General features: G+C 41.6%; 3 protein-coding genes across 3 annotated transcripts; all 3 read right to left on the bottom strand. All coding sequences in view use genetic code 11, as the record gives it.

Moving 5' to 3' along the window:
- Positions 1 to 423: 423 nt before the first annotated feature.
- Positions 424 to 6791, bottom strand: EGR_01099 (Ectonucleoside triphosphate diphosphohydrolase; the record flags this gene model as incomplete). Its single annotated transcript, XM_024490348.1, has 8 exons — positions 424 to 510; positions 584 to 690; positions 763 to 918; positions 1589 to 1721; positions 1845 to 1976; positions 2796 to 3107; positions 5506 to 5728; positions 6610 to 6791. 8 exons carry the CDS (start codon positions 6789 to 6791, stop codon positions 424 to 426), a joined length of 1332 nt encoding a protein of 443 aa, XP_024355167.1.
- Positions 6792 to 6920: 129 nt separating this feature from the next.
- EGR_01098 (hypothetical protein) lies at positions 6921 to 8377 on the bottom strand (the record flags this gene model as incomplete). Its single annotated transcript, XM_024490347.1, has 3 exons — positions 6921 to 7051; positions 8136 to 8309; positions 8338 to 8377. The coding sequence occupies 3 exons, from the start codon at positions 8375 to 8377 to the stop codon at positions 6921 to 6923; spliced, it is 345 nt and encodes a 114-aa protein (XP_024355166.1).
- An 8144-nt stretch (positions 8378 to 16521) lies between these two features.
- On the bottom strand, positions 16522 to 19123 carry EGR_01097 (hypothetical protein; the record flags this gene model as incomplete). Its single annotated transcript, XM_024490346.1, has 4 exons — positions 16522 to 16583; positions 17469 to 17707; positions 18315 to 18642; positions 19039 to 19123. 4 exons carry the CDS (start codon positions 19121 to 19123, stop codon positions 16522 to 16524), a joined length of 714 nt encoding a protein of 237 aa, XP_024355165.1.
- Between the last annotated feature and the right edge of the window lie 6693 nt (positions 19124 to 25816).

Genomic DNA, 25816 nt, shown 5'->3' with positions numbered 1-25816 from the left:
TTATTTCTATGCATGAAGTGTGTACGGAATTACGTCGTTCATAACGGACTCACTGTTTTTATCTAAAGACCCAAGATGAAAGCCTCCTAAGGACAACGCTCATTTATTCCGCTAGATTATGTTCCTCTTATAAGTGAACCCAATCTGACGTGTTCTTAAACTCCAGCGTACATCTCGCGCACAAAATCACAATACTATGCCTATATTTCGTTCGATTACACTGGTAGAATTATGATTACGATGCATACGCTATCTTAAATCTTTTTAAAACCAAAGCGTACACCTTGATACGAAGCTGCATAATTCTCGGTACTGGAATTTTCTGATTTCGCATCAAGCTCATTGTACAAAAAGGAAAAGCCTATTTATGATACATCTGGGGTGTACAGAAGATTAAAAAAGCCAAAAGAGGAAAAAGTTCCTCTACCCTGTCAAAAAACATCGAAGAAGTATATCTACCAAGAAACCTACGGGCCATCCGATCTCAATGTCTCCAATTGTCCGATTCAACTAAAAAAAATACAAATGTTAGAACTTGGGAAGACTGAATGGATGAATGACTTGTTAAGAGAACGAAACTCACATTAAGACACTTATCCACCGGTAGGCCGAATCCATGTGAGAGGAGAGCAGATATGTAAGTTAATTCCGTGCACAGGAACGGTCGCTCAAGCAGTGGTGTGGAACAGGCTGAAACGGAAAGGAAAAATAAGCCTAACACTTGGATGTATGTATGGCGAAGAATGGTGGAGCGGAAATTACCCTTCCTAGCGGCGTCGAAGTACCACTGGACTGGAACTCGACCGTCAGCTGGCCCGCTTATGAGCAATTTAGCCGCCTCTTCTGTCTTCGAGCACATGAAGGAAGTTGCCTGTATCTCAAGTTGTTTTAGGCCCTCAAGATCCTTTACCCGGTTGGCTAGAAGAATGGAGATCAATTAGTTTAACCTAATCACATACGAAGAGACATTTTCTTTTTTGATGATAAACGGAATAACAGCTTTTCATGTATTTTGATAAAATACGGAAGTGGGTTTACTGTCTGGTTTGATAATGGGATGGGCGCGTTAGGCTAACGACACGCGTGGATAAATGATGACGGGATGTGTAGAGGGCCTCCGCCTAGTGTTGCCTGAGTGCTCGCTGTGTTAGCAGGTTACTTTGCAGCGTGACGTATCAGCTTTAAGTGGACACGTACCTATACCATGCGAGTGGATGTCTTAAGTACCAGGAGTAACTCATTGGAGTTCTTCTGTTGGCGAAATGAATGCTGTTGCGATAATACTTATGGAGAACACAACAATTTATGCTTAATGGGCGTTCAAATAATAGGCCTTTTGCTTATGGTGGATAAATAGACGAGCAAGTACGTGGTAAAAATCTGAATGCTTCCTTGTGTACTCTTGATTAGTTTAAGAGACAGAAGTGTATCATCTTTCTGCAGTGGCCGCGATTGGTGAAAAACACTTAGGCACCAAGCAAATTCCCTATGCAGCAGCACGTGCTGCAATGTTTATGTACATTTAAAATACCTAAACTCTTGGTTTACTGGCATCAAAGGTTAAAAAGCAATTTAGTGCCAAGCCTACCGCCTAATTCGCGTTCAGTTATCACATTCACAGCTGTTTCAAAGCACTCGTTGAAAACATTCCCGGGAAGAGACTGGCGACCTTCAAAACCGTGCGAGACCGTCCACTTCTTGCCGCCGTGGTTCCAGCTACCCTTAACGAAAAGAGAAATAGGGGGAGAGGAATCATAGCCCATATAAGTATTGCCCGGTGTATTGGTTGGTCATAGACATTGATCTGGAGATGAAGTCGAAGGAGATGGTCACGTTAAACGTACTGTGAAATTCGTTGGGAAGCAGGGTGAAAGGAGGTGATTAGAGATGCTCGCTGTAGATCGATTGGAGGAGTGCAAAAACATTGAATGCATTGCCGTTACCAGTCCAAGACCCAAATAGCTGCGCGCAAAAAACTACAAAAGAAAGGAAGAGGCTAGTTTAAACGATTGGCCGCCGTTGAGCCGCTCGTGTTATAAAGCGGAGTGGAGGTAAAGCCCTCCTTTTATGCGCAGTGTAAGAAGAGAACTAATAGGCTCCTAACCCTCTACACTTAACAGCGCCCAATAAAGCCTTCGAGGAGGATTCAGGTGTTACATCGGAGATGGTGCTGACAGATTCACTCTTATGAGGGAACGATCGCGCCTTTTTCCATATCGGTTACTACCCCAAAGCGTCACAGGGAGAATACCTAGGAATCTAGGAAGACTCAGAAAAGACCTGTCAAAATCCCATCGACTTTTGAGAGTTATCCCGAACTTGAGTTCTGCGTAATGGAGTCGAACCAGATATGAAGAAATCGAACCCGCCCGCTGTAGAGCACCGTCCATTCTTCAGCACTAGCAACCCAATAAAACTCTTCACCCCTTAATTTCACGACAAAACGGGAAGTGTTTTCACTATAATGCAAATTCGTCATTATTCTCGTTCCTGTTCGCGGAGTAGGCAGAAGAGTGATCACGAAATTCTCCAGGGACGACGCACAAGACACGAAGGAGAGATATGTAGCAGAGTAACATTTGTTGCAATTTTACCTTCAGTCACACCTACCCGTTCTCTATTACGACAGCATAGAGCCATACTTGCAACACCCATCCCGCTAGTCCACTAGGTCTTACATGCTTCGATTAAAAGTTACTTCTAAATTTTCACGCCTTACAATACCAAGCGCTAAAGATTGACGACTAGTTTGAGCTTTTCTGTTTATAAGAACAGTAGGAAATCTGGATGGATACCTTGCCGCTAGGAGGAGAGAACTGGGTACCCAAATAAACACTTGGGATGTTGTGAACATATTCGCTTGGCCCGGCATCGGTGGTAACACCGAAAGTGAGTTGGAATGAGGCACCACCTAGGTCGAAGATGGCCTGGTGGTGGATAACTGCTTCGGTAAAAGGCGACTGGGGGTGGTAGGATGCGAGGCAAGACTGCTGATTAAGGAATAGGAGGGAGATCCATGCAAAGAAGCCCTCATCGATGCCGTCCATGATGCTCACCACTTCCTGTGAGGCCAGATGGAACCCGGAGGTGTTGAGGAGATTGTGAACCTCAAAGGGCGAAGCACGAAAAAATTGGAGCATTCTTCCATTAAAAATTCCAAACTGCAATTTCCAACGTCAAAAATACCAACGGTGGGGAAAATGAAGGATAAGAAGGCATCTCTGAATTCAAACATCAATCATTTGGTGGTCATGAAGAATAAGAATTACAGGGAATATTAATAGCAGTCCGCATTTGCTTATTACTTCTTCAAAAGCGTACTGTTTCTGAATCAAAGTTAGGAAAAAAAGTGCATGGTAGATAAAGGCAATTTGAGAGCCATGAGCCTAGTTTCACAAGTCGTTTAATAAGGGTTTGGAGGGATCCATCAACCATACGCATTTCCATTTCAAACTTTTCAACTGCTCACGTGAATTAGTTCGGGGTCCTACCTCCGTTGCTAATGATTGTGATTGCGGGTAGACTTGATGAGTTCGACGTAACTCGGAACAATACGGCGATTTTCGAGCTATCCACTCCACTCATAGATGACTGTAAGAATGAAGGCCTTATTCCCAAGTTAAATGTTCATGCAGAGATGAAAATGTTCCAATTCATCTTGATAAACAGTGAGTGACAAATACTTCGTTTTTATTGAAGAAACTCCGTTCAAATTTAGTGATTCTCACAGTAGAATTCGACTTTCATGGTAGTCTGGAAGAAAAGCTGGTTTTTCTAGGGAGCAATCGCGCAGTACGCACGGACGCCATTGGTTACTAATTAAATACTGTTTAAACGTTCCCTCCTTGGTATTCACAAATTTATTTTTCACTTTCTTGCTCGAAATTGCCACTTTTCTGGAGAATTACACCATCACTTAACAACAACCAATCCGATATTTTCCACTTACATATGCCCCGATAAACATTCAACGCATGGTGTGGATCGCAACCTTCGTGACAGGATTGTTCATTTGAAAACTTCGAATGTTCTTTTCCACCTTATTTTACCACATGCTATTCTTCAGTTCGGCAGAAACACTAACCCCTACGTAATTTTCAGCAAACTGATATCGAGAAGTCAAGCAAACTTAATTTACCACCAGAAAAGTCTTCTTGGTAGATTGGGGCAAGGGTAATAATAATGATGAACAGCTTCCATTGTCGGTCGCAATGGCAATTAGCAATGCTCTAGCCCATTTAGGAATGTCTGTTTCGATCCCTCAAAATTGATAGCAGTTTTAAAGGGCTCATTCTCAACAGGCTACAAATGGGATTAAATGTATCTTTTGCGGATGAATAAATCTGCGCAGAATCACAGCAGAAGGACTAATGAGGGCGCGTTAAATATCTGCAACCAACCTGATCTAGAGTCCAATCAAACGACTAGTAGCGTAGTGAGACCAGATCTATGCAAATTGAAATCGTTCATGGAGGAGCTGTTTAGAAAATTAATAAGGCGAAATATGACAATAACTGAAGGTTAACATCTACATCCACATTAAGGATCGCAGAGGCAAATCCAAATATTCACCTAGATAGCAATAAGGAAACAATACAGTGAAAGAGAGGAATGAGAAAAACAAGGCACCGTAGTGAGACGTTATATTTTCCATTTGATAAAATATTTCCGCGAAATGGCAAATGTTATCACGGAAAACGACTGGTGCACTGAAGACGTGGTACTCTGGAGTCGGTCCAAATCCACCAGATTCACTGGCGCTGGTAAATTTAGGAGCCTTTTCTCCATAAAACCTATTTATCATAATATATTCGTTCTTATTTCGTGACCTACTTCAATCTATCTAAGCTGTTTTAGCGACCGAAGCAGAAGAGAGTCGATGAGAAGGTTAGAAAAGACGAGAATTACGTAGTGAAATGGTGCTTTTCTATCGAGTATGTAACTATGCGAATTTGTTCAATCTCTTGCGATTCTGCCTTTATGCTGATAGCCTGCAGCTCTGCTATTAGTCTCCTAGCTCTTACATTTATAACGAAGTTCCCTCCATACTGGTGAAGGCAGCTAGAGCATTGGGGTTACATGTCAATCATTTTTACAGGTCATTAATCACACTGAAGCCGAGTTACATTCGTTTTGTGTAATTGACTAAGCAAATTTGAAAAGTCCTCCTGATTGGATCCTCAACACCAAAACTAATCGTCTGCCAGTTAGCCTACACCTTTGCCGTAGAGCCACTTCCCGACTTCTACCATTCACAACTCTCTCAAAGATAGCTCAATAGTTCATATGACGAAGGACACGGACCCCTCCATTCACTCACGGTTTGGCCTTCACAACAATTCCATTTAGCTCTCAGTCCTTAAGTATGTTCAAAACAAAGATACCTCTAAACAGATATGCCTTTTAACGTATTCAGAGTTAAGCCAGGGGTTAATTTGGAATGAAGAATGAGGGATAAAATAAAGAAAAGGAAAGGAGAGAAGAGGGACCAATGGGACAACTCACAGACTGGAGAAGGGTATTGGCAATTCGTTCAGGCAGCAGTCGGAGACCTGCGGTGGCGCGCAACACCAGAGGGGTGAGGGCTCGCTTGTGTTTGGGTATACAGGCCCTCGCCTGATCTAGCAGTGGGCGCAAGTAGGCCACCGAGGCGTGGGGGAAACGCGCAAACTCCGAAAGACCCGGTTCCACTGTAAAAGCCTCCTCACTCACCAACTTGTACCGACACCTTTCTGCATCCAAAATGAGGAGAACGATTACGTAAAAGTGCGTCTGTGATGCAGCGGTACCTAACTTACTTCGTTGCTTGAGTTGATTAATGAAAATTAATATCCAACCATATGACTTAAGCAGTCGCATAAGGATTTAAATGACCAGCATTCAAGACAATTAAAAAACAATGAAAATGCGATATGAATGGGCAGTCGAAAGAGTTTCGGAATTGTTACAACATCTACTATCATAAATGGTATTCGGCTTATCAAATATTATGTTCAACTCAAAACAATTAAGCACAACGGGAGACATCTGGGATTAGGGTAAAGAGATTCGTAAAGTAGCGCATATTATTAAGTTAGTGATACAATTGATATTTGCTTTATTAGGTCATAATATGTCAAATTTGAGGAATTCTTATCGACTTTCACCTTGTAAACCGCATACGATCATTTCTTGTGAAAAAGTGCATGATTAGACTTTATTCACGAGGAACATTCAGATATCAAAAAGTGGCTAAATCTTCCTGTTCCATGAATATTCGTCTCATTAGCTCATGTTAAAATTGTTACCAAAATTAACGGATTCCGAACACAACGAAACGCATTCGTAAAGAAGTGTGATCTAAAGCTCTACTGCCATTTATTTGTAATCCTTCAAAGCGTACATTCAAAGAAACTACTTAGCTCTGCTGAGTCGATTAAAGTTCGTATATAATTTAGTATTAAAATCATCTCCAATAAGTGGTAAGCCTACGCACTAGGTATCTAAGGCTTTGTTTTAATGAAGTCTCACGAAATTAACAGATAAAAGGAATTCCAGATGCCCACTTCCTCAAAATATTCCTAAAACCACCCCTATGTGAAATTGGAGTGCAAGAAAGATGGAACTCACAACCCCCCTGAGGCATTTTGAAGCACCTTGTAGACCCGTGCCCTTGACCCCGTGCTTCCGGCATCAAAAATCACCCCGTAGAGGACGTGATCTTGGGTATCGGTGAAGAGGAACCGATTGAGGGAGAAGGCCAGGTAGATGGCGAGGAGACTGGTGAAGGTCAAGGAGAGCCCACGGCACATTCTAAAGAAGACAGAAACACAGTTAGCCCCCATCTCCTCCACTTTTTGGATGAGAAAACTTCCGCAGTGCAGTTTATTTGAAAAACCAATGCATTAAATTGAAATCAATTGTACAAAAAATAGGAGGGCCTAAAGCGTTGCAGGGAAGCGAATTATGGAAAAGATGAAGAGGATGATGGAGCAGACAAAGCCAGAGACAAATGCGTAGAGCTGATTGAAGGACAGCGCCATTGAATCGAAAATGAAGGCAACGATGAGGGCTGAAAGGAAATAGATGAAACACTCAAAAGTATTGAGAGGTTAGCAAAAAACGCAAGTAATCGGTATAATCATGGTTGGTAAGCTGAGTAATTGATTTACCAGGTGAGAAAACAGAAAAACCTTCGTAATGTGAAGTAGAACAACGCCTTGAGAACAGTAAAGTGAAAAAAGACGCCAACCTTCATTTCTATCTAGTATCACTGAAATGGACGACCCTGTCGGCACTTCTTCAACTAAACTTTTTCCTTATCTACGATCTTTCGATGACTTCAACACTTACTAACTTTGTGGGTTGTGGTTGAGAGGCAGTAGATTAGGTTTGTGGAGCTCAATCACACTAATCTAGGCCTTAAGAAATTTGAAATACAGCTTATGTATATTAAAGTATTAGAAGCAACGTAAATTAGGCGTTGGTCGTATATTATTACCTACCTATTTCGTGGATTCGCAATTTGCAATGCATGTATCAGATGTACTTTACCATTACAATTTACTGAAAAGGATGGTAGAAGTATTGCCAACATGTATGCTAACAGAAGTACATTAAAGCTATTATGACAGATATAACACTTTGTAAATGATGCCTAAGACGTAAAAAAATCTAACGAAGCAATTATTTTGTCATATAAAAGTAGACTAGAGAGATGAGAAGTAAACAATCAAATTGCACACTAGGAATCTATAAAGTTTACTTAACATAAAGTAGAGAGTTGTTGTGGTAGCGTTATCAACACTTTTACAAATACAGCAGGTTAGGGAGCAATTTTTGAGTCATCCAAACACGCCAAATTGGTTATTTAACTGTTTTCCAGGTTTGAAATACTTAGAATACGTTCGAAAGGCTGAAGACCGGATAAAAACGAGCTGCAAGAAACATCCCCTACTAAATTATCAGGACGTAAGCACCTTAAAAACTGATTGGTTTGTTCGATCATACAGACGTACGGATGATAACACTAAATACTCAGTTCGCCAATGGATCGAACAAGTCAGGAGCAGATTTTACCACCTTTAGCAAGCCAAAGTGCCTTCAATAGTGCGTTTATAGAAGGAGAAACGAGGTCCAAAAGTGGAAACACCTACATGATACGAGCAACACCGTAAAAGTGCTAAGCAGTCCCATGACAAGCATCAACACAGGCGCATATATCCGCGCAAGCTTATGTGCTCGGAGGTTAACAATTGCAATTATCATAGCAACCCCATATATAACACCATTACAAGCTGCTCCCCACAAAAATACTTTCCACCAAATATCTAAGAAGTGAGAGAAATGATTTCCTACCCCTCAGTCTCCAATTCGTAACATTTGCCGTCTCATCCATCCACGAAACACGGGTGAACACCCGGGTCAAAGCCGTCGACTAGGCTAGATCTTATGAAGTAGTTAGTGAATTCGAATGCTGTATCTATTACAGTTTTCTCATCCATAGGATTGTATACGGTACGAGGATTTTCTCTCGTTTATAGTTTTTGCAAAGTAATGGGTGGGTGAAACTGTCCGGAAGCATTACAATAACGTATATTATTAAATTTGTCTCCAAACTAAGATGTGCACTGTGCAATAAAGAAGCCAGGTTTTCTACTCAGGAAGACCAAACTTCTTAGCAATTAGGGGCTGAGTTGCCATATATTTAGAAATTCGTTGGTTCTTTTTCATGGCAAAATATTTCACATGTGTGTAGTCAGTGTGGAGCCCCTATCCTGTCCAGGCTCGTAAAAGGCCAGTGACATGGCGGGTCATGCATTATAAGCGCACATAAGAATTGGGTAACAATTGATATAGTATATAGGCCATGCCGCATAGTGGAGGCAGCTGCGAGTGGAGTGTCAGCGTAACTCAGCGCATAAAATTAGCAAACATCAGATTATTACGGATCTTTATCTATTAACTAAAGTGCATCTCATTGGTCATCTACCATTTCCTTCGTTTTTTAATTTGGTGACATGTACTTCTATGCTACTTTAGCTTATTACAAATTCAGCGAAGACGCTGTGCGCTACAATACACCAACGCCTGCTAATGAGCCAAATCGTTTTTTCCAGCACTTATAAAATGCCTGTATTTGGGAAGGAAAACGTATTCATTAATTGAGAATATCACTGGAATCCGATTGCCATTGGTTATTAACGTCGTCCAACTAGATACATAGATTTTCGACTCTTTTGAAGTCACATTGCTCATTGTTTAACCAGAGTTGTGGTAACTTCAAACCGACGGCTTAACATTAACAAAAGGTGTAAAAGCATAGATACCTAGGCAGTCGCGGAGTGATGTGGGAATGGCGGTCTCTTCTCGATCTTTATTTCACTCTGGGCTACATACGTAAGGGTTTGCCTTTTTAAAATCGGCAAAAGTTCCCACTTTACTGGTGATAATCGCCGGGAATTCTTATGCCAAGCTGCATAATGTGTTATTCGCTATTATCGTGGGAGTCCGTTGGGATCCTTGTATCTTGTCCCAATTTGTGCACGCCACATCTATTCAAGCGATTCAATGCGCAGCAAATGTCGTAGATTTATAAGCATAATATGTGCTCTATTCTACTTTTCAATGGAATACATACTAATTCCGAACCCCTATAGCGACTGCATTCCAGTAATTTAGCTTCCCAAATGCAGCTTGGCTCCTGAGACTACCTATTTTTTTTGAAACCCAGCTTAGCTGCTTCTCTCATAAAGCAATTTCGGTACAATTTCACTTGCTTCGATATTCCATTTTTATTTTTTTCTCTGTACTCTTATCGTAGTGGATAAATTTTATACAAAATGATAAATTAGGTATGCAAAACCCCAATGCCAAATCCTCGATAGGCGTTTAACTTTAATGCATATGGACAGGTTGGTACTGCTGTAGCCTTTGCAAAGTTTACCACGCAGCAAGATTTGCTAAATCGCGTCTCTGTAGAGGACGCCAGTGGGATTCGATGGATGCAAACATTATTTCGTGCCGCCCAGACCGAAATCGCAAATCCAACCACCAGTAACAAAATAAGGCTACACAGCATTGGGAATTGCATGTGGGTTGAGAAGATTTTTCAGCATTGCTTCACGCCATGTGGGTTGCTGTTTTGTTCTACCTTCTACCGCCGGTTTCAGGTCCTCGACTTGGGAAGGCTGACTAGGGAAAGCCGTCACCTATTATGTTAACATTGGCTTATAAAAGTGATCAACGTTTTATTGAGGAATCCGAGTTTCTCTTTTCCTCGAGGATCATTAATGCCTTCCCAAACTGCCCCCTTGCCACCTTAAAGGTGTACGCGAACAAAATTGTTACATAAAATTACCTCGTTGGTTCTGGAAAAACAACTTAATAAATTGCAAGAAGTAGTAACGCATCACTCGCGAAAAGTGTCTTCGTCTGCTTTAAAAATTATTAAATGTATTGCAGCACCTCGAGACTTCCCTGGATATAAAAGAGGTCATGATAGTTGGGCAGAGTATGTATTGTTGACGCTTAGGAGGGCTGAGAGGGGGCTACTGGGATGGGCTGGAGGCCAGGTCACTCGGTGGAGGTACAATGGCGGAGTCACTAATTGGCCCATTACTGAAACCGAGAGTTAAACAAACAGATAGTGTAGTAGAGTTGCTTGTTTTCTGTAAGTATTAATATTTGATAAATTTGAAGAAGGTCCGTAACATAAAGGTTCCTTGTTTTAGAAAAAATCAATGCTGGAACAGAGAACTCTTCAACTTAGCCACTGATGTAAAACTAACACAGAGTTAGATGTCAAAATCCGTTTCAATATCCTACAAGAACATTATTTTTTCTAGGATGCTCCTAATCCTGTCTTCAAGGATCGCTAATCAAATCTGCCATCGAAAATTGCAGTACCTCCAACCATCCCTGCTGGAGGCATGGCGCTATGGAAGGACGTTTATTGCTAAGAGATTTAGGGTTTAGATGATTTCAGTCATGACGTAAAGCAGTAGCCAAAATGTGGGGGCGAAACGCTCGCATCTTAACTATAAAATTGAAAGAGGCAGCATCCTACGTCAGAAAAGTTACATACGCGTGTGTTCCAAGTGCAATCGCTCGTTCGTCATAAGGCGAGGAGACGAGTGGGCTGGGCCGTCACTTTTTTATTCGCGTCGCCTTAAATTAGGCGTCTGCAGAGGTCGTGCACGAGTTTCTTCATTTATGCTGACTTGCTGTTAATAAAGTGGTAACTTTGCTGCAAAATCCCATTTGCCACTTGGCCACGTTTGTGGAGCTCCATCAAGTCCATTTAAGTAATATGGTCAGTCGTGGGGGTTTCCTTCGAATAAACGCATATTCAGACGTATTCAGTGGAAATTCTTTTTTTAAGTATGGACAGATTCACTCTTCCATATCTAATTAAACTATGTTGAGGAGTTAAAACTCTTTTTTTCTTTTAATCCTTTTATCATGTAAGACATAGAAGCATCATTATTAACTACTAAAAGTAGTATTTTTGTCATATTTTACCACAAAGTCCAGTACTCCAACTGTATCTTGTCCTTTGAATTTCCACGGAAAATGGATACTACGATAAAAGTTCCAAAGTGATGGTTCAAGAAGGTGGATCTTAAATAGCTAATCCATTTACAAACTACTAAGCAACATAATTCCTACAATACCTGGTAATCAAAGTCCCTTTGGTGTATGTAGAAAGCAAATGAGGACAAAAACAAGGTGTGAAGGGATATTTAGTGACTGTAGCGCCCCCAATACTTCTCTGAAATCGCAAGACGGCATAACACCAGGAAGAATATGCATTGGCGATGCGCAGGAGAGTTGGGAGGAGCCCCTATGTAGCCCGTTACCAAAACCGAGTGTAAAAGAAGCAACTAAAGTAGTACAGTAATCATGGGAGGTCATTATTCACCGTTTGGGGTTGATTTTGCAATAGGGACTACGCGAAATGAATAACAACGTATGTCGGTATTCAGTAGGAGACGAATTTAAGGGAAAACTCGAGTTCAACATCTTCGATGGCACGATAACAGGAGTTTCCTTTTGCGGACAAAACTATCGCATTAAAGTGAATCAACTTCTCTTCCCTGATAGCTGAAATTATGAAGATTAGTTCTTTGAACCGCACACACCCTTCCCCCCCCCCAGTTCTCCCTACGGGATTTACCATTGGCAAACGAAGTTAGAAGAGGCATGTGTTGTGAAGATATGGATAAGGTCCCACACGCTATTCCTTATAATTTGTTTGGGACGAATTTAATAACCCTCTATTAAGTTAAAACTAGGTGCTCTATGGTTCGCTTATTCATTTTTTAAAAGGATGGAGCTTCGGACTTACTGCAGGGAAATATTGAAAGTGCGCAAACTTGACAATACGACTGGATGATTCCAGTCGTCGAGCGCTCCTCTAAATATAAATTTACTACTTGGTGGTTCCATTGATTTTACACAAGCCATTGAAAAAGTAGAGCACAATCATGTGTAAAATTTACTCTATGGTGACTCAGGTACAACTTGACTAAACCGCTTACAGCTGTCCATTTCTTGTCTTGGGGTAAGCTTAGCTCTACGCGGTCTCAAGAGTTTAGGGGAGACTTCCACTATGGTTAGGCCAATCATTATTTGGTCTTTTTCGACATCTAATTTTTGGTTTTTTTTTGTAACTTTCAGGATTCGGCTTCTTTGAAAAACCTCCATTACATTTAAGGTCTTGGTAATAATTGACAGCTTTTACAATTGAGCTCACGCCATTTCAGTGAGTTACTTTTGCCTTCGTCTGTTGGACTACGTTTCCAGCTGCAATGAATGATGAAGGTACATTATTGCTAAATATATTCTGTCACGTTGTTTTTCTCAAGTAAATACACTCTATTTAATGTCATCCCGAGGTCGCATCTACTCACTCGTGCAATCACTGGGTTTTGAATACGCCCCCTCTCGAACGTGTAGGCACCCTCAAGCAAATACTTCAGTGGTTTTTATTCCATTGTAATAAAGTCAGATGTAGCCAAGAGGGTTAATGCTGATTTGGTGAATTCCACTGAAAATTCTGGAATGCTACGTGGAGAACTTGAAAGGAATGGGAAGTGATGGGAAGACTCGATTACCCGGAATCGCCTCTTCAATTTGAATTATAAGTCTTAGAGCTATCCTTTTATTAGTTGGAAGTAACTATTAGAATGAGGTAAATATTACCTCGTCGCAAACGAATGCATCAATTCATCGCGTCAAAAGCATTTAATTTTACTGATGAAATGAAGCAATACTGGTGCCAGATAGTCTCGTAAATGGTCGAAACAGAGCCGTGTTATACTTTCACAAGACGAAAGGCAGACTTACAGGTAGCCCTGTTTCCAACCTTACAATTTTGCGGATATCGTTTTAAGCTTAAAGGGCAAGAGAAATAGAGGAAACCTTTCAGCACCGACGCGACCCTCTGCGTCACCTTCCTACCATGCACAGCCTCGCATGGCGTATCAGTGATAACATTTCAGTAGGGCGAATCTAACGCAACGCCATCTGAACTCGTGTTAAATCCCAGGAGCTTTATTTGTCCAGAATCGCAAAGTGGGAGAGAAAACAATGTTGTATATGGTCGCCCCGACCTGCATGCCACTTTAAGCACACAGTTTCCGCATCTGGGTAGCTTGACAAGAATAGACATGTGTATTGTTGTTGTTGCTGTTACCTATCGTTACCTTGCAATTTTTGATGTGTTCCATTCTTGGGAAGCTTCTCATTGGTTTTCTGCTTCACCATATTTCACATCTCACCGCGCCAAGGTGTAAAGCGAGGAAACCATTAAGACTCATGGGAAGTAGGCTTAAATGGGGTTACTTGTAACTGCAGCGACAAAGGCAATGTCTGTGAAGAGTCTTGTATTTATTTTTCCTCTCGTACTCCCTCAGGAGGCCATTATATTGGCGCCTAACCCTATCCTCTATGACGAGCACTATAAAGGTAGTCAAGCTAATTATTCAACTTTGATAAATTGGTCATTTGCTTTCAGACACAACCCTCATTGACTGTTTTTCCATACTTGATTAAAGATGTTTACGTGACTTAGGAAGTCTTAGGTTAACGATTGCACTCTGGCACGCATCTTTTTGCGTTGGCACCACTCTTTGCGCCAGTACACCTCAGAAGAGAATTCGAGTAGGTAGGTTCAACTTTTGCACATGGGTGTACCCGTTAATGTTGGTCTTCAAGAACTAGGGTTGTGAAGACCCAAAACTCTGCTGTTTGAAAGTTTACGAAACGTCTATCTAACTGAAGGAAGAATAGGTCATGCTGTACTGGTGAGCTATATGAGCGTTGCTTTTACCCTTCTTTAAGATTCATTGTGACTTCATTTTTGTCCATTGTTTATATAGATTCAATGCCTTGAACAAATCAATGTACAGGCACGAAATTGGCTACATTTCCAGAAATCTGTCCCTAGTTTATGCTCCAATTGTCTCAAAAGGTAGATATGGTTATTAGGCTTACTCATTGCTTGAAAGCAGCTTCTTATCACATTAATCTGTGAAGGGTTCGACCATTTCCATGGTTAATAATGGACCCAGATCAGACAACGTTATTGAAGATGGGGCTAACATATGAAGGGAGAGGGCGAGTGAATGAAGGTACAAAACCCGAATCCGCGAACGTCTATCCGTAGGGCATACATCAAACACACTTTGGACGATGATAAGACATTTAGCTTCAGTAGGCCGCTTGGATTGTGTTGATGTTTTAGCGTTAGTCGCACCACAGTCATCAATGATCCCGCCTGTCGTAGTTCACATCCTACAGCCTCGATGGTCATTCCTATAAAATATGCAGCTAGCGCCTGATTCGCTTGATCCTAGACTCCGGACCAACACACAACATAATAAGGAATCGCACAAGAGGCAAATTTCGAGTGGCATTGCCGAACACAATCATTCACGAACATTTGCATTTTCTAATAGCACTGCTAAGATAGGTAAGCTGTAGCAGAATCCTTCAGCCATACTGACAAGCCTTTCTGGGTGCAGCAGATGCAATGTTAAAAAATATGGTTTCCATCCCTTTAAATTCATTCTTGACTGCCCTATGCAAATTCTACAGTTCCTGTGTAATTTGAGAGTCCCGCGCAATTTCGACGCATGCATTATCTCGCGCGGTTGGTTAGTTGGCTTCAACTAGGAGATGTTTTACCCATCCTTACTTCACACGTTTCCTCCGTTACCTAGGTAATGGAACAATTTGAAATGAGCAATTGCATTTCTATACCCCGCCTCCGGATTTTTACCTTATTATGCTTAAAAAGATAATTTCTTTCAGTAGCACTAACATTTACGTAGCAGATACAGCTTCTAGGTAAACGGATTTGTGAATGATTGCATAAATTGCATAGTCAATAATACCAGGTATTTAAATACACCCAAATCTCAGAATTTCCAAACGTTCTGGGTCCGAAGTTATTAATAAGCTGTGTAAATTCGACTAAATACCCTTAGGAATGAGTATAATGCCACAAATTTCTTCAGTACTCTGCAATTTTGCCCCCAAAAAGACCATAGATGATAAGCGTGGGAGGTCTGCGGTGAACACAGCGTTCTCTTTACACGTTTAGCACATGGTGGTGCAAGTTGCTTGATCAATGACTTGATTCTTAGGGTTTCTACAACTTTTGCTGCTTTTGAGTGTTTTTAATGGACTAAAGAGGCCAGGTCGCTTAAACAGGGCGGAGCCTGTTTTAACCGAACCAGAGTGAATGCGCAAAGGTGGCTGGTCACCCCACGTAGATGGTGGTAAAAGAGAGTGATGGTGCTTTGTATTTGGGTCAGGTAAATGGAGCCCTCTACTTCCGTGCTGAATGCGTGGCGCGTGCCACGCTGGCAATCTGCGCATCACCAAACCCCAACGACCAATCATCTTCTTGGCACACAGCATCGGGCCCGCATATTTCCACATAAATTAAAACTCCCTATTGATGCGTGCACAACCGAGCGGGCACGGAGGTTAATAATTTCGATCTACCAAAAGGATGGCCAAGACATTCGCGTGAAGCACCGATTCAAGGTTTGTGTTCGTCTAGTGACTTTCAAGGGATGTACTTCCGGTGTACACAGTCTAATCACACAGTACTCTTCATGGAATAAGAAAGATTTTAATAGGCTATCCAAAGCTTAAGTGGCCTAAAGCACGTTAATTTATATAAAAATCACAAACAGCGTAAATTTGAGCAAATTTAGTGCTGAACTTCTGAGCTCTCCATAAGAAATCCTCTAGATATGCTACGATTGGTCTAACTCTACGTATAGTTGAGAGGACTCATGCTAATTTTTTTGCGCAGCTCCTGAACACCGACTGTCCCACACATATTGTTCTACCAAACCATGCGATTTTATCCAATTTATTTGAGCATGCACAGAGCGCGTGGGATAGGCTGTTTACTGAATCATCGTCGTCTGGAGGTCAGATGCTATGACTCAGGCGTTAGAGATCCATGTGGCTTTTCTCCCGCTCCCTTCAAAGAGCCACTTTGTACCTGCAATGGGCCCCCTACAGGTGGAAGAATTTCATACCGAATCGATGAAGGCTGGGTTCTCTAAAAGTGAGAATTTCTGCGGCAAAAAAAATTGACAAATTTGCGTTTCTTCATGGATTTCGATTTCAGCATTTTCTAAATATTTTTTTTTTTTAAAATTGGCCATGTCATTGTCTAGAACTAACAAATCCGCATGGTTTTTATTACCTCTCTCAACTTCTCCTAGTACTTTCGAGTATGTTTTCCACCCACGCTAAGATGTAAAATTTAGAGCCCGTACAAAATTTCCTAGAGGAGGAAATTATCACTGCAATTCGGGCGGAGTTGGTGGAGCCTAGTCCCTTTATTTACCCCCACTTACATGGGTTCCCGTGGCAGTAACTTGTCGATCCAGTGTATTGTAAAGGAAGTTATTGAAGGCACTCAGAAGGCAGGACAAATATATTGCGTGTGTGTGGAAAAGATTTTAATGCAATTTTTTAACAAGTTGCAGTACACAAGAACAGGAAATTCAAAAATTTTGCATATATTGCTAAGGAGGCGGGGATTCCAGTATCCAAAGGGAGCCGCACCAGTTAAAACCTGATCTTGAGTTAACTGCCTTTGGGTGTTGAAAGCAAGGATGTTTACAAATTCTTTTACTGTGGCAAGTACTTTGGGAAATATTTCTCATGCAAAATAATCTGGAAAATTGAAAGAAGGAATAATTAGCTTTAAAAACCACTCACAATATTTCATAACTTGAAACTTTAACGACATGGTTTCAATGATTAATTAGCGAAATTCATAATTGCGGGATTGGGGTCAATGGAGTTAAATTACTTTAAACAGTCGACACTTAAATATGAGGCCTTGACAGTATCTAACCATCGAGGTTTTATGTCAGCATTACTTTCTGCCGCTATTCTCGCTGATCTCCGACCTCTGTCACACCAGATAATAGCACAATCGCGTCACTCACCTGATTCTGAAGCATGTGCTTGTATGCGTGGTGACGGTATCGCATCTACGTCACCATCATTACTCTTGACAGCAGCAAAATCACTGGCACCGATGCGTTCGCTTGTGCGCACGCATGTTCGACCGGTCAGCGAAGCGCCGTTCGCACACCGAACAGACGAAGGGCCTCTCGCCGGTGTGGGTACGTCGGTGACTCTCCAGCAGCCAGAGTCTGGAAAAACGCCTTCCACACTCTGGGCACTGGAATGGCATTGTGTGGGTTGCCTCATGAAGTCTACAGAGCAGAAGATGAAAGAAAAACACACATTTTTAATTGGAATCCAATTCATATGCATAAACATGTAAGGATACTTCTGCACCGGCTAGCCTCTCTCGTGAAGCTATTCCTGTTCTACGCACTAAGTGAGAGGTTTTAAACTTTTATCATTAGTAGAAATAGCGGCTAAAGTAAATAAATCACTTTACCTAAGCTGGGTACAGGCAACAGCATTTTTCGCGTTTAGGGTCACATCGAAGCGACACCTTCCGCAGCGTGCTAATTTTGTTTATTTCACTCTTGGCAGCATACATCCGTATGCGATTAAACGGATTAACACATTGAAATAAAAACGAACAACTTAGATGATAAAAAAACTGCCTGCTCCGCTCGTTCATTCGCAGCGGAGTCTTCAGTCAATCATTACTCCACGTTGGTCTGCACAAAACGTGGGGATGAAAAATGAAGAGGAGGAGGGAGACAATTGCGCAGAAATCGGATTCCGCATTGGGCGATATTTAGATGGAAAGACGAGTATCCTTCCTTGGTGTGAATCCAAGAGGCGAGAGTAACAAACGTGTGTAGACATACCGCATGGATGACCTAGAGGAGTAGGCCTTACTGCAGTACCGGCAGGAGTAGGTTCTAGGTCTTGGCAATGCACTAGTCGATAGGTTGAGAGGCTGCAGTGCCCTCTCTTGCTTTGTGGAAGAAGATTCCTGTTTCGGTTTAGAGAGACCCAGTAGATTTTCAATGGAGAAAGCGGTAGCGTTAGGGGAAAGCGGAGGGCAGAAGGTAGAAGTGAAGGAGAAAGTGGTGGAATCGGATGCCAAACTCCCCAGACCACTGTCTCTACTTCTTGAAGGTATACTGGAGCAACTCGAAGCGTTGCGTGGAGTCGAATGGACCTGGGGTGGTACTGCGAACACAAAGGTTAAATTCCTATCGAACTCCTATCGTCCCATCTCATTTCACTTCTGTCTATTGCCCATTAACACCCCCCACACTGCATTGATCTCTACGTTCTTGATTCCACTTCAGTAATAAAACAAGAATGAAGAAGCCCATCACAAAACTCTCAAATGTTCATGAAATCGAAGTAATGCTTTTAAACCTCATTATCATTTCCTTTGCCCATCTCTTTACTTACTAAAGAAATCAAACTCTGCGTTTTACACCGGTGCCCATGAATAAAGGCATGGTTTCAACTTCGTCCATCCTCTTAACTTTTGCGTGCTAACTTCCATCATGAGTGCATAAAGTCAAATTTTTGGTTATTTTAAATGTAGAGAACATTTTAAAATAAGTTACGTACACTTTTCTAGTAGCAGAGGAGTTGAATTGTACCACTGTGGACCGGAAGAGGTGGAGACAGAGGTGGAAGTGATGAAGGAAGTCATTTGGCTTTCCATTTTCAGTCTGAGTATGAGTGGGTTGGAAGCAAAACAGTGGTTTATATACCATTCTACCCTTCCCTTAACCCCCTCCTACTAACAGCCTCATTAGAGATAGCATCGTATCTAATATCACTTTGGAGGGTGGAAGGGGGAGGCAGCGAAGTCAATTCTTTCGTTTCGCTTATTGGTTTGAGTCTCCCCACCTGCGCTCACACCTCCGTAACTATGACCCAATCGAAGTGGTGACCTGTCAAGTAGGGGGGCAGGCGGAAGGGTTAAAATCCCATAGTTGCTCCGATTGTTCATTTGAGCAAATATTAAACAGCAATTAAATCTCATCCAAAAGGGCGGGAAGCATTGGGAATAAATAACACTTTATAGGGAAGATATTGAGAAGTGTTTCTGTTCTGATGTTTAATAAGGAAAGGACTGATAGTAGTAAGCTTTGAAATCGAGCTGCTAGTCGAGTTTCCCCTTAATTCTATTCAGCTAAAGGAATTATTCGAACAAGAGGCTTGAAGTACTTTAAAATTTCATGATGCTTCATTTAAGGTTGGGAAGTTAATTCCGTTGTTTAGTACAGTCATTGATTCCACTAGGGATATTGCGGCTTCTCAGACTAGTTGTGACCGACAATAAAAGTTCACCGCCTTCAGTTAATTCGATAAAAATGCCACACGGGATTGCTAGGTCTTCATCAAGAAATTCATAGCGAGTAGTTCTGTCTGAAGTTCACCAAACACGTATCCACGTCCTTCGTGGTTGAGGTGGTGCCTCAGAATTGTGGCTTAGTCAGTGGGCCTGCGCTAGGGGATAATTAGTGCTATGATCGTGCGCTTAACTAATGCAGGAATACAAGTTAGTTAGTAAAAGAAGTGAGGAGGAACTGTAAACATTGGCAAATTATTGTCACTTGGTAATGTGTGTGAGTAGGACTTACTCCCAACTTTCACTACAATTTTCTCGGTTTTTTGTTGATGCAAACGTTAATCGCGGATGAGTTTCGATACCGAAACGTACTTTTGCACTCCAATCGAGGGTAAATGGTCTTCCTGGAGGTGACGCATCCTTAAGCGATTCACCTCTGGAAGCAATTTGTTTCAACTACTTCTGCGCGATAGATTCTACTGCTATACCGCCTCCAAATACTATACAACAACTATGACAACTACAGCTTCCATACTTAGATAAATTTGGGTTGTAAAGAATTAAATCGAGGACTTAAATAAGGCGCTTTTTTCTTACGCAGATTAAGAGGAAAATGGTAGAGAGAACAATGAAGAGGGGCGACGGATTCACGCATAATTATGCTTTGTACTGGATGTGAACAGCTTCATGCACCATTCCATCAAATCACCAAGAACCGCACCAACATTTCCGCTAACCTGATACAAAGAAGTAGGCAGTTGTACTGTAATACTATGGTCGCCTAACTCTTGGTTTTAGTAATGGGCTAGTTAGGGGCTCTGCCGGGCGGCCTGGCCTCCAGCCTACGTCAGTCGTCCCCCAGTCCTGCCCTATGTGAAATAGATATTTTCCTCCCCTGGTATTATGTATTCTTTCGTAGTCAAGGCAGTCTCGTGGCTCTATATTATTGCTTTCCAATCATCTGAAAATGTTAACTACTGCATTTAATGTAATTTGCTGAAGGAATGACCTCTTTTTATTCGTTCATTTATTTTGGGATACATTGAAAAATATTTTAAACAGAAGTCGAAATGGGAGATGCTTGCAGCATTATCTAATCATTAGCAAACCTGAGAGGAATGTATGGTGTCATATTCGCGGGAAGAATCACGAAAGCTTACAAGCCGTTTAAAGAGATCTGACTGTATTATAGGAAAAAAACATTCATATGTAATTAGTAAGGTTTCGGCAGTATCAATAATCCATTCCTCCGATAGATTGACACTCACAATCTCCACTGTTTTGACTTAAAAACGCTTATATATTCCGAAATCCCGTCTTTCCGATGCTCCTCCCCATGAACTTCATCTAGTCAAGTGATTAATTCCACCAATGGGAATCTGAGATGTAACCTTTATTAAATAATGCAAGCGATAGACTTTCAGCTCTATCATGTTCATCGAGCCTCATATCTATCAATAAGAATAACTTAGGTTTTATTTATTATTTCCTCATTTATACACAATTAATGCAACCGTTTCAGAACCCAGGTAAACTTTCAGAGATAAAGTATAGCTCCCAGCTCCCAGTTCGTGTCAAATGTGGCGACGAAGCTAGTTCGTCAGCTTGTTCTATGTCATCTGTGTTACCACGTGATGTTTTAATGGTCATGCTGAGGACATACCGGTTCCGGTGACGTATGGCCTCATTGTTAATCCGTACCACAAGCCACAAAGATTCAACTGCGTGACCATTCCAGGCCTATCCGATTTGTACAGCGTTCATTTTTAGAAATGGGCATAACTTCCTTAGACTTCAATAGCATCGAGAAGGCTTCCATCCCATAAAAATCACCAAAGGGATTCAGCTTAAGTAAAATATCTCGGATGCGGTGGTTGCGGCCTTATCTTCAGTCTCAATCTTGGTACTGACCCAACTTCTGAAGATGGCTGACCAACCGGCACACCACCTGCACGCCACAATTTTTAGCTATGGCTCTTTCTCCTCCCCTTCACTAGGGTAGAGATGACATGACTTTACACGACCCCTACAATAAACAAAGGGAAGAGATACCCAAATGGAGACGCAATAGGCGCCATTAAGGTCCCCAATTTAAGTTGCATTTTGTTGTTGTTGGAATACTGTTACCTCGTATTTGCAGTATCTTACTTAGTTGTTTCCACCTTCTTGGTTAGCGCCTCGCTTTGGTTTTACACATGGCCTGCGTTTGCATGATGAACGCCTTAGAGAACACAGGATTAGGAGGATTGGTTAGTTATTTGGTTAACTGTTGCTCGAAATAGACTGAGCACGACCAGATGTAGTGTCCGAACAGACGTCAAATAAACAGGCAGCAGAGGGATGATACAGTACTCCCATTTACGTGTCCGAACCCAAGTCCACAGAACCAAACATTTCGTTGACGCTACCTTGGTTATAAACTTTTCATTCCCATATTTTGTGACCCGAGAACTCAGATGGCTAAGCAAATAATGGAATTGTTAGCAGGCTGTGGTCGATCAACCTCATCAGATATGTTTTGTGTAAGATCACCCACTTGTCAAAAGCATTCATCTTCACCAGCGTGACGTGCCTTATCGCGTTTAATCGAGCAGCTTCTCGCAGGTGTAGGGGTGGTGCCTTCAATTCAGATGGGGGCTAAACGAGAGAGGGTCTAACAGGGGCCTTGGGGGAGTGGTGACAGTTCACATAGTAATTCTTAAAGGATTGGAAACACTACTGTTCTGTAATTTAAAGGGCAACACTACAAGTTAAGACAAATTACAATTTCTATTTAGCTGGAAGAAATAATACCGCTTTATATTTGGTGATACTGGTGCAAATTGTAACGCTTCTTTTACATTTAGGCAATCGGTAACATTTCTTATACTTTGGCTGAGAAGTGTTAATGATAAAGATTTTGTTTAAGATCTACACGAATTTACAAATTATAAAAGGAATTTTGCCCTATACGTTTTCGAGTTGATTTGGACAGGCGCATGACTCCTCCAGATAATAATGCAATGTCTACAAATAAAACTCTGGGAAACAATGAAATGGAACTGCTACAGAAACCACAACTCCGTGCTTCCACATCAGGCGTACGGAATCAAAGCTGTTCGATTAAGAACATAAGTTAAGACGATCATAAGTATTAGCAAATTTTCGGTAAAACGATGCATTTTAAAATCCTGAATAGCCTTCCCGAAATCAAAATTTCTAATTTCCAAACGGGTTGCCACGTAAGTTAGTAGACATGGAAAACACGAGCATAGAGAGCATCTAAATTGGTCAGGTATGCATATTACGCAATACACCTTAGCCTTGGAGCAATTTGGAACGTAGATTGGATACTAATTTTAAAATGGCATCAACTTGTTTACTTGACATTGTGCTAATACACTGTCAATTAACAACCGTTAAATGTCGGCACACAAGGATAGCACCTAAACACCTAGCATTATTGAACAAAGAAACCGAAACTATTGTATTACTTTAGTTGTTTTACTCCCAATTTACGTAACGCATCACTTAGTCGCTCCGCCATTGTAATTTCACTTGGCGGCGTGCCCTTGAGCTACGCCAGTAGTCTCCAGCCCCTACTGTCCCACGATAATGCATATTCCGGACTAACTGAAGGCGAACCCTATCTTGAAGGACAGCTGTTCTGATTTCTATTGCTGAGTGATAAACCTCAACGCAACGGAAGACGTGTGTATGCTGCGAGTGGGCGAATATGTGACCACCCCTAGCAGAAGGTCTGCAAATGTCGTCTAGCATCAGCAACCACCTTAGTCTCGTGTTTTACAGAAAAACTATTAACAACTGAAGCGACATTAGCCATGAAACACCCGGAAAAGCTACGTTGCAGAGTTTCCCTATCGTTCCCGTATGAATATGTTGGTAATGCCGAATTGAACCTAGGTAGATATAGGACGGCAGCGCTTGGTTCTTGGGTGTTTGCCTTACACCATGGACTAATTGAGATGATTGACGTGGGAAGTTGAGCATGGGGTGTCACTCGCGTGACAGGTGCGTCCAGGGTATTAATGAATTCAGTTGAGGTATAATTAAGATGCAAAGGCAATCGAAATGTGTACTTCCTTTTGTAATACCCATGACCTTCTGCTGCATATCTTTCATATCTTACTTAAGCATAGAAAAACGTTTGTAAATGGCAGAAACCAAAAACCTTATAATTACCTTTCTTCCCCCCATGGTCTAACTCACTCAATCACTGTAGCAACCACTGCCTAAAATGGTTGTACCTGAGAAACACACATTGGCCCAATTGTGGTCAGGACCACTTCAAAACAACAATGGGAGAAAACCATCCTCTCGAATTGATTATACGACAATAAGGTATTCAAATTTGCCTTATCCTGCCTTTAACTTTCCTAGTGTATTCAACACAGTTCCCTCCAGAAGTCCATTCAGAAAGTTAGCTTCCCACTGGGAACCTTAGCAAATTTATTTACGACGGAGTGATATAGTTAAGCTTGTTTAACAAAACATTTAAAATTATCCTGCCAGTCGCAGATATGCTGTTTGCAAGGTGAATTAATCAACCAGTTAATCAAAAGTCGTTACTGTAATTTGGGTTGGAGCAATGGGAACTCCGGCCCTAATGAGTGGGACTTATTTGATAAATTTCGAGATATTTAGTACTTCTTTTTTTCGAGTAAAACCGTCTTACTTGCTGAAACCTATGAAAAGCAGATAAGCCTGCTCACTTCAGAACGATTACTTAAATCTACCTGCTGAATGAGCACGTAGTACGATACTGTTTTGTTTATTCGAGGAGTAGGGGCACCACCATAGCGTAGGGTGGGTATTTTGTGCAACAACAGGACATCCTAGACAGGTCTCTTCGCATTTTCCCCTAGACAGACTGAAATTCCTCAAGCTCCTACTATAGTAAATGTTTACTTGAATGTACCGTTTAGAGCAGAAGTGGTCAGTGTATTCGAGGTGACGCTATCGGTCCCTGGGAGGGAACCGATCTCTGAATGCATGCAACCGTGGTCCACTGTACCCTTTTTATAATGCTGAGCAATGAGGGATGTCCTCATCTAAGCCGCCTTCTTGTTCCGAGGATATGAAAGCAAGGGTGGAAGAGGGGAACACTGAATGCATTACACCTACATCCAACAGCATTCCTCATATCAACAGTACCGAAGTCCACTTTTCTTTAGATTTGCGTTTTTTAAATTAAAAAAATTCAAACGGAGTTAAAGCCACCCAGGGGAGCTTCAATTATCTGTACTTCATGATCTTATTAACAACTAAAGAGCCATGATGTTTTCACTACATCCCCTCACAGCTGACAAAATCTGAGAACAAAAGTGTTTATTCATTTGGCCTCCAACTTGTTTGGCGATCCTAATTCGGATTTCGAAAGATGAGACGCATTCCGTACTGCTTAATTTACATTCCTGGAGCAGGGAGGAGTATCCGATCCGATCATCTACTCTAAACTTGTTTTGCATCTGAGGCCACTCACTGACGCTGTCAGTTCTCTCATGTGTCAACTTAGGCGTTACATTTTGCACGGACGACAGCTTGTCCCCATTCCAAAAGTACAGGGACTGAAAAACAAGAGTAAACAGCGGTGAAAGCATTGCTCGGTTTTCTTCATAATGTATCAACCTAAGTAAAAATGGTAACGGCCCCAGAACACATTGGTCAAGGGAAATGCTTGACCAATCAGCACTTGATACGCTCAGTAGAGGCGTAAACGCAATATTTGGTGTTCAAAGCGAGCTACAGTAAAATTAGGGCAGTTTGACCTTTGGCTCCTTCGAGAAATGCATCACAGCAACAGACCTGTCGTTATCTTTTACCAGGTAGTGTAGGATGGGTTTGATGATGTATGCGCCATGAATTATTACTAACCCTATTTAACCAAGGGATCTCTTCCTTGGGATGGAAGTCAGGAGGGATCGGCTGTAGATAGACTGTACAACCGTTCTATGTGAATGACTGCTGAAAACACTGCCAACCTTTGCTACTAAACTGCGAAATTTAATTTCCCTAACAGAATGAAATGTAACATTTCCCAGGTGGGAA

Source organism: Echinococcus granulosus (genome assembly GCF_000524195.1).
Source record: "Echinococcus granulosus chromosome Unknown EG_S00004, whole genome shotgun sequence".
NCBI classification, from domain to species: Eukaryota; Metazoa; Platyhelminthes; class Cestoda; order Cyclophyllidea; family Taeniidae; genus Echinococcus; species Echinococcus granulosus.
Note: the sequence above shows the minus strand (reverse complement) of the source record. Positions and strands in the feature narration are given on the sequence as shown.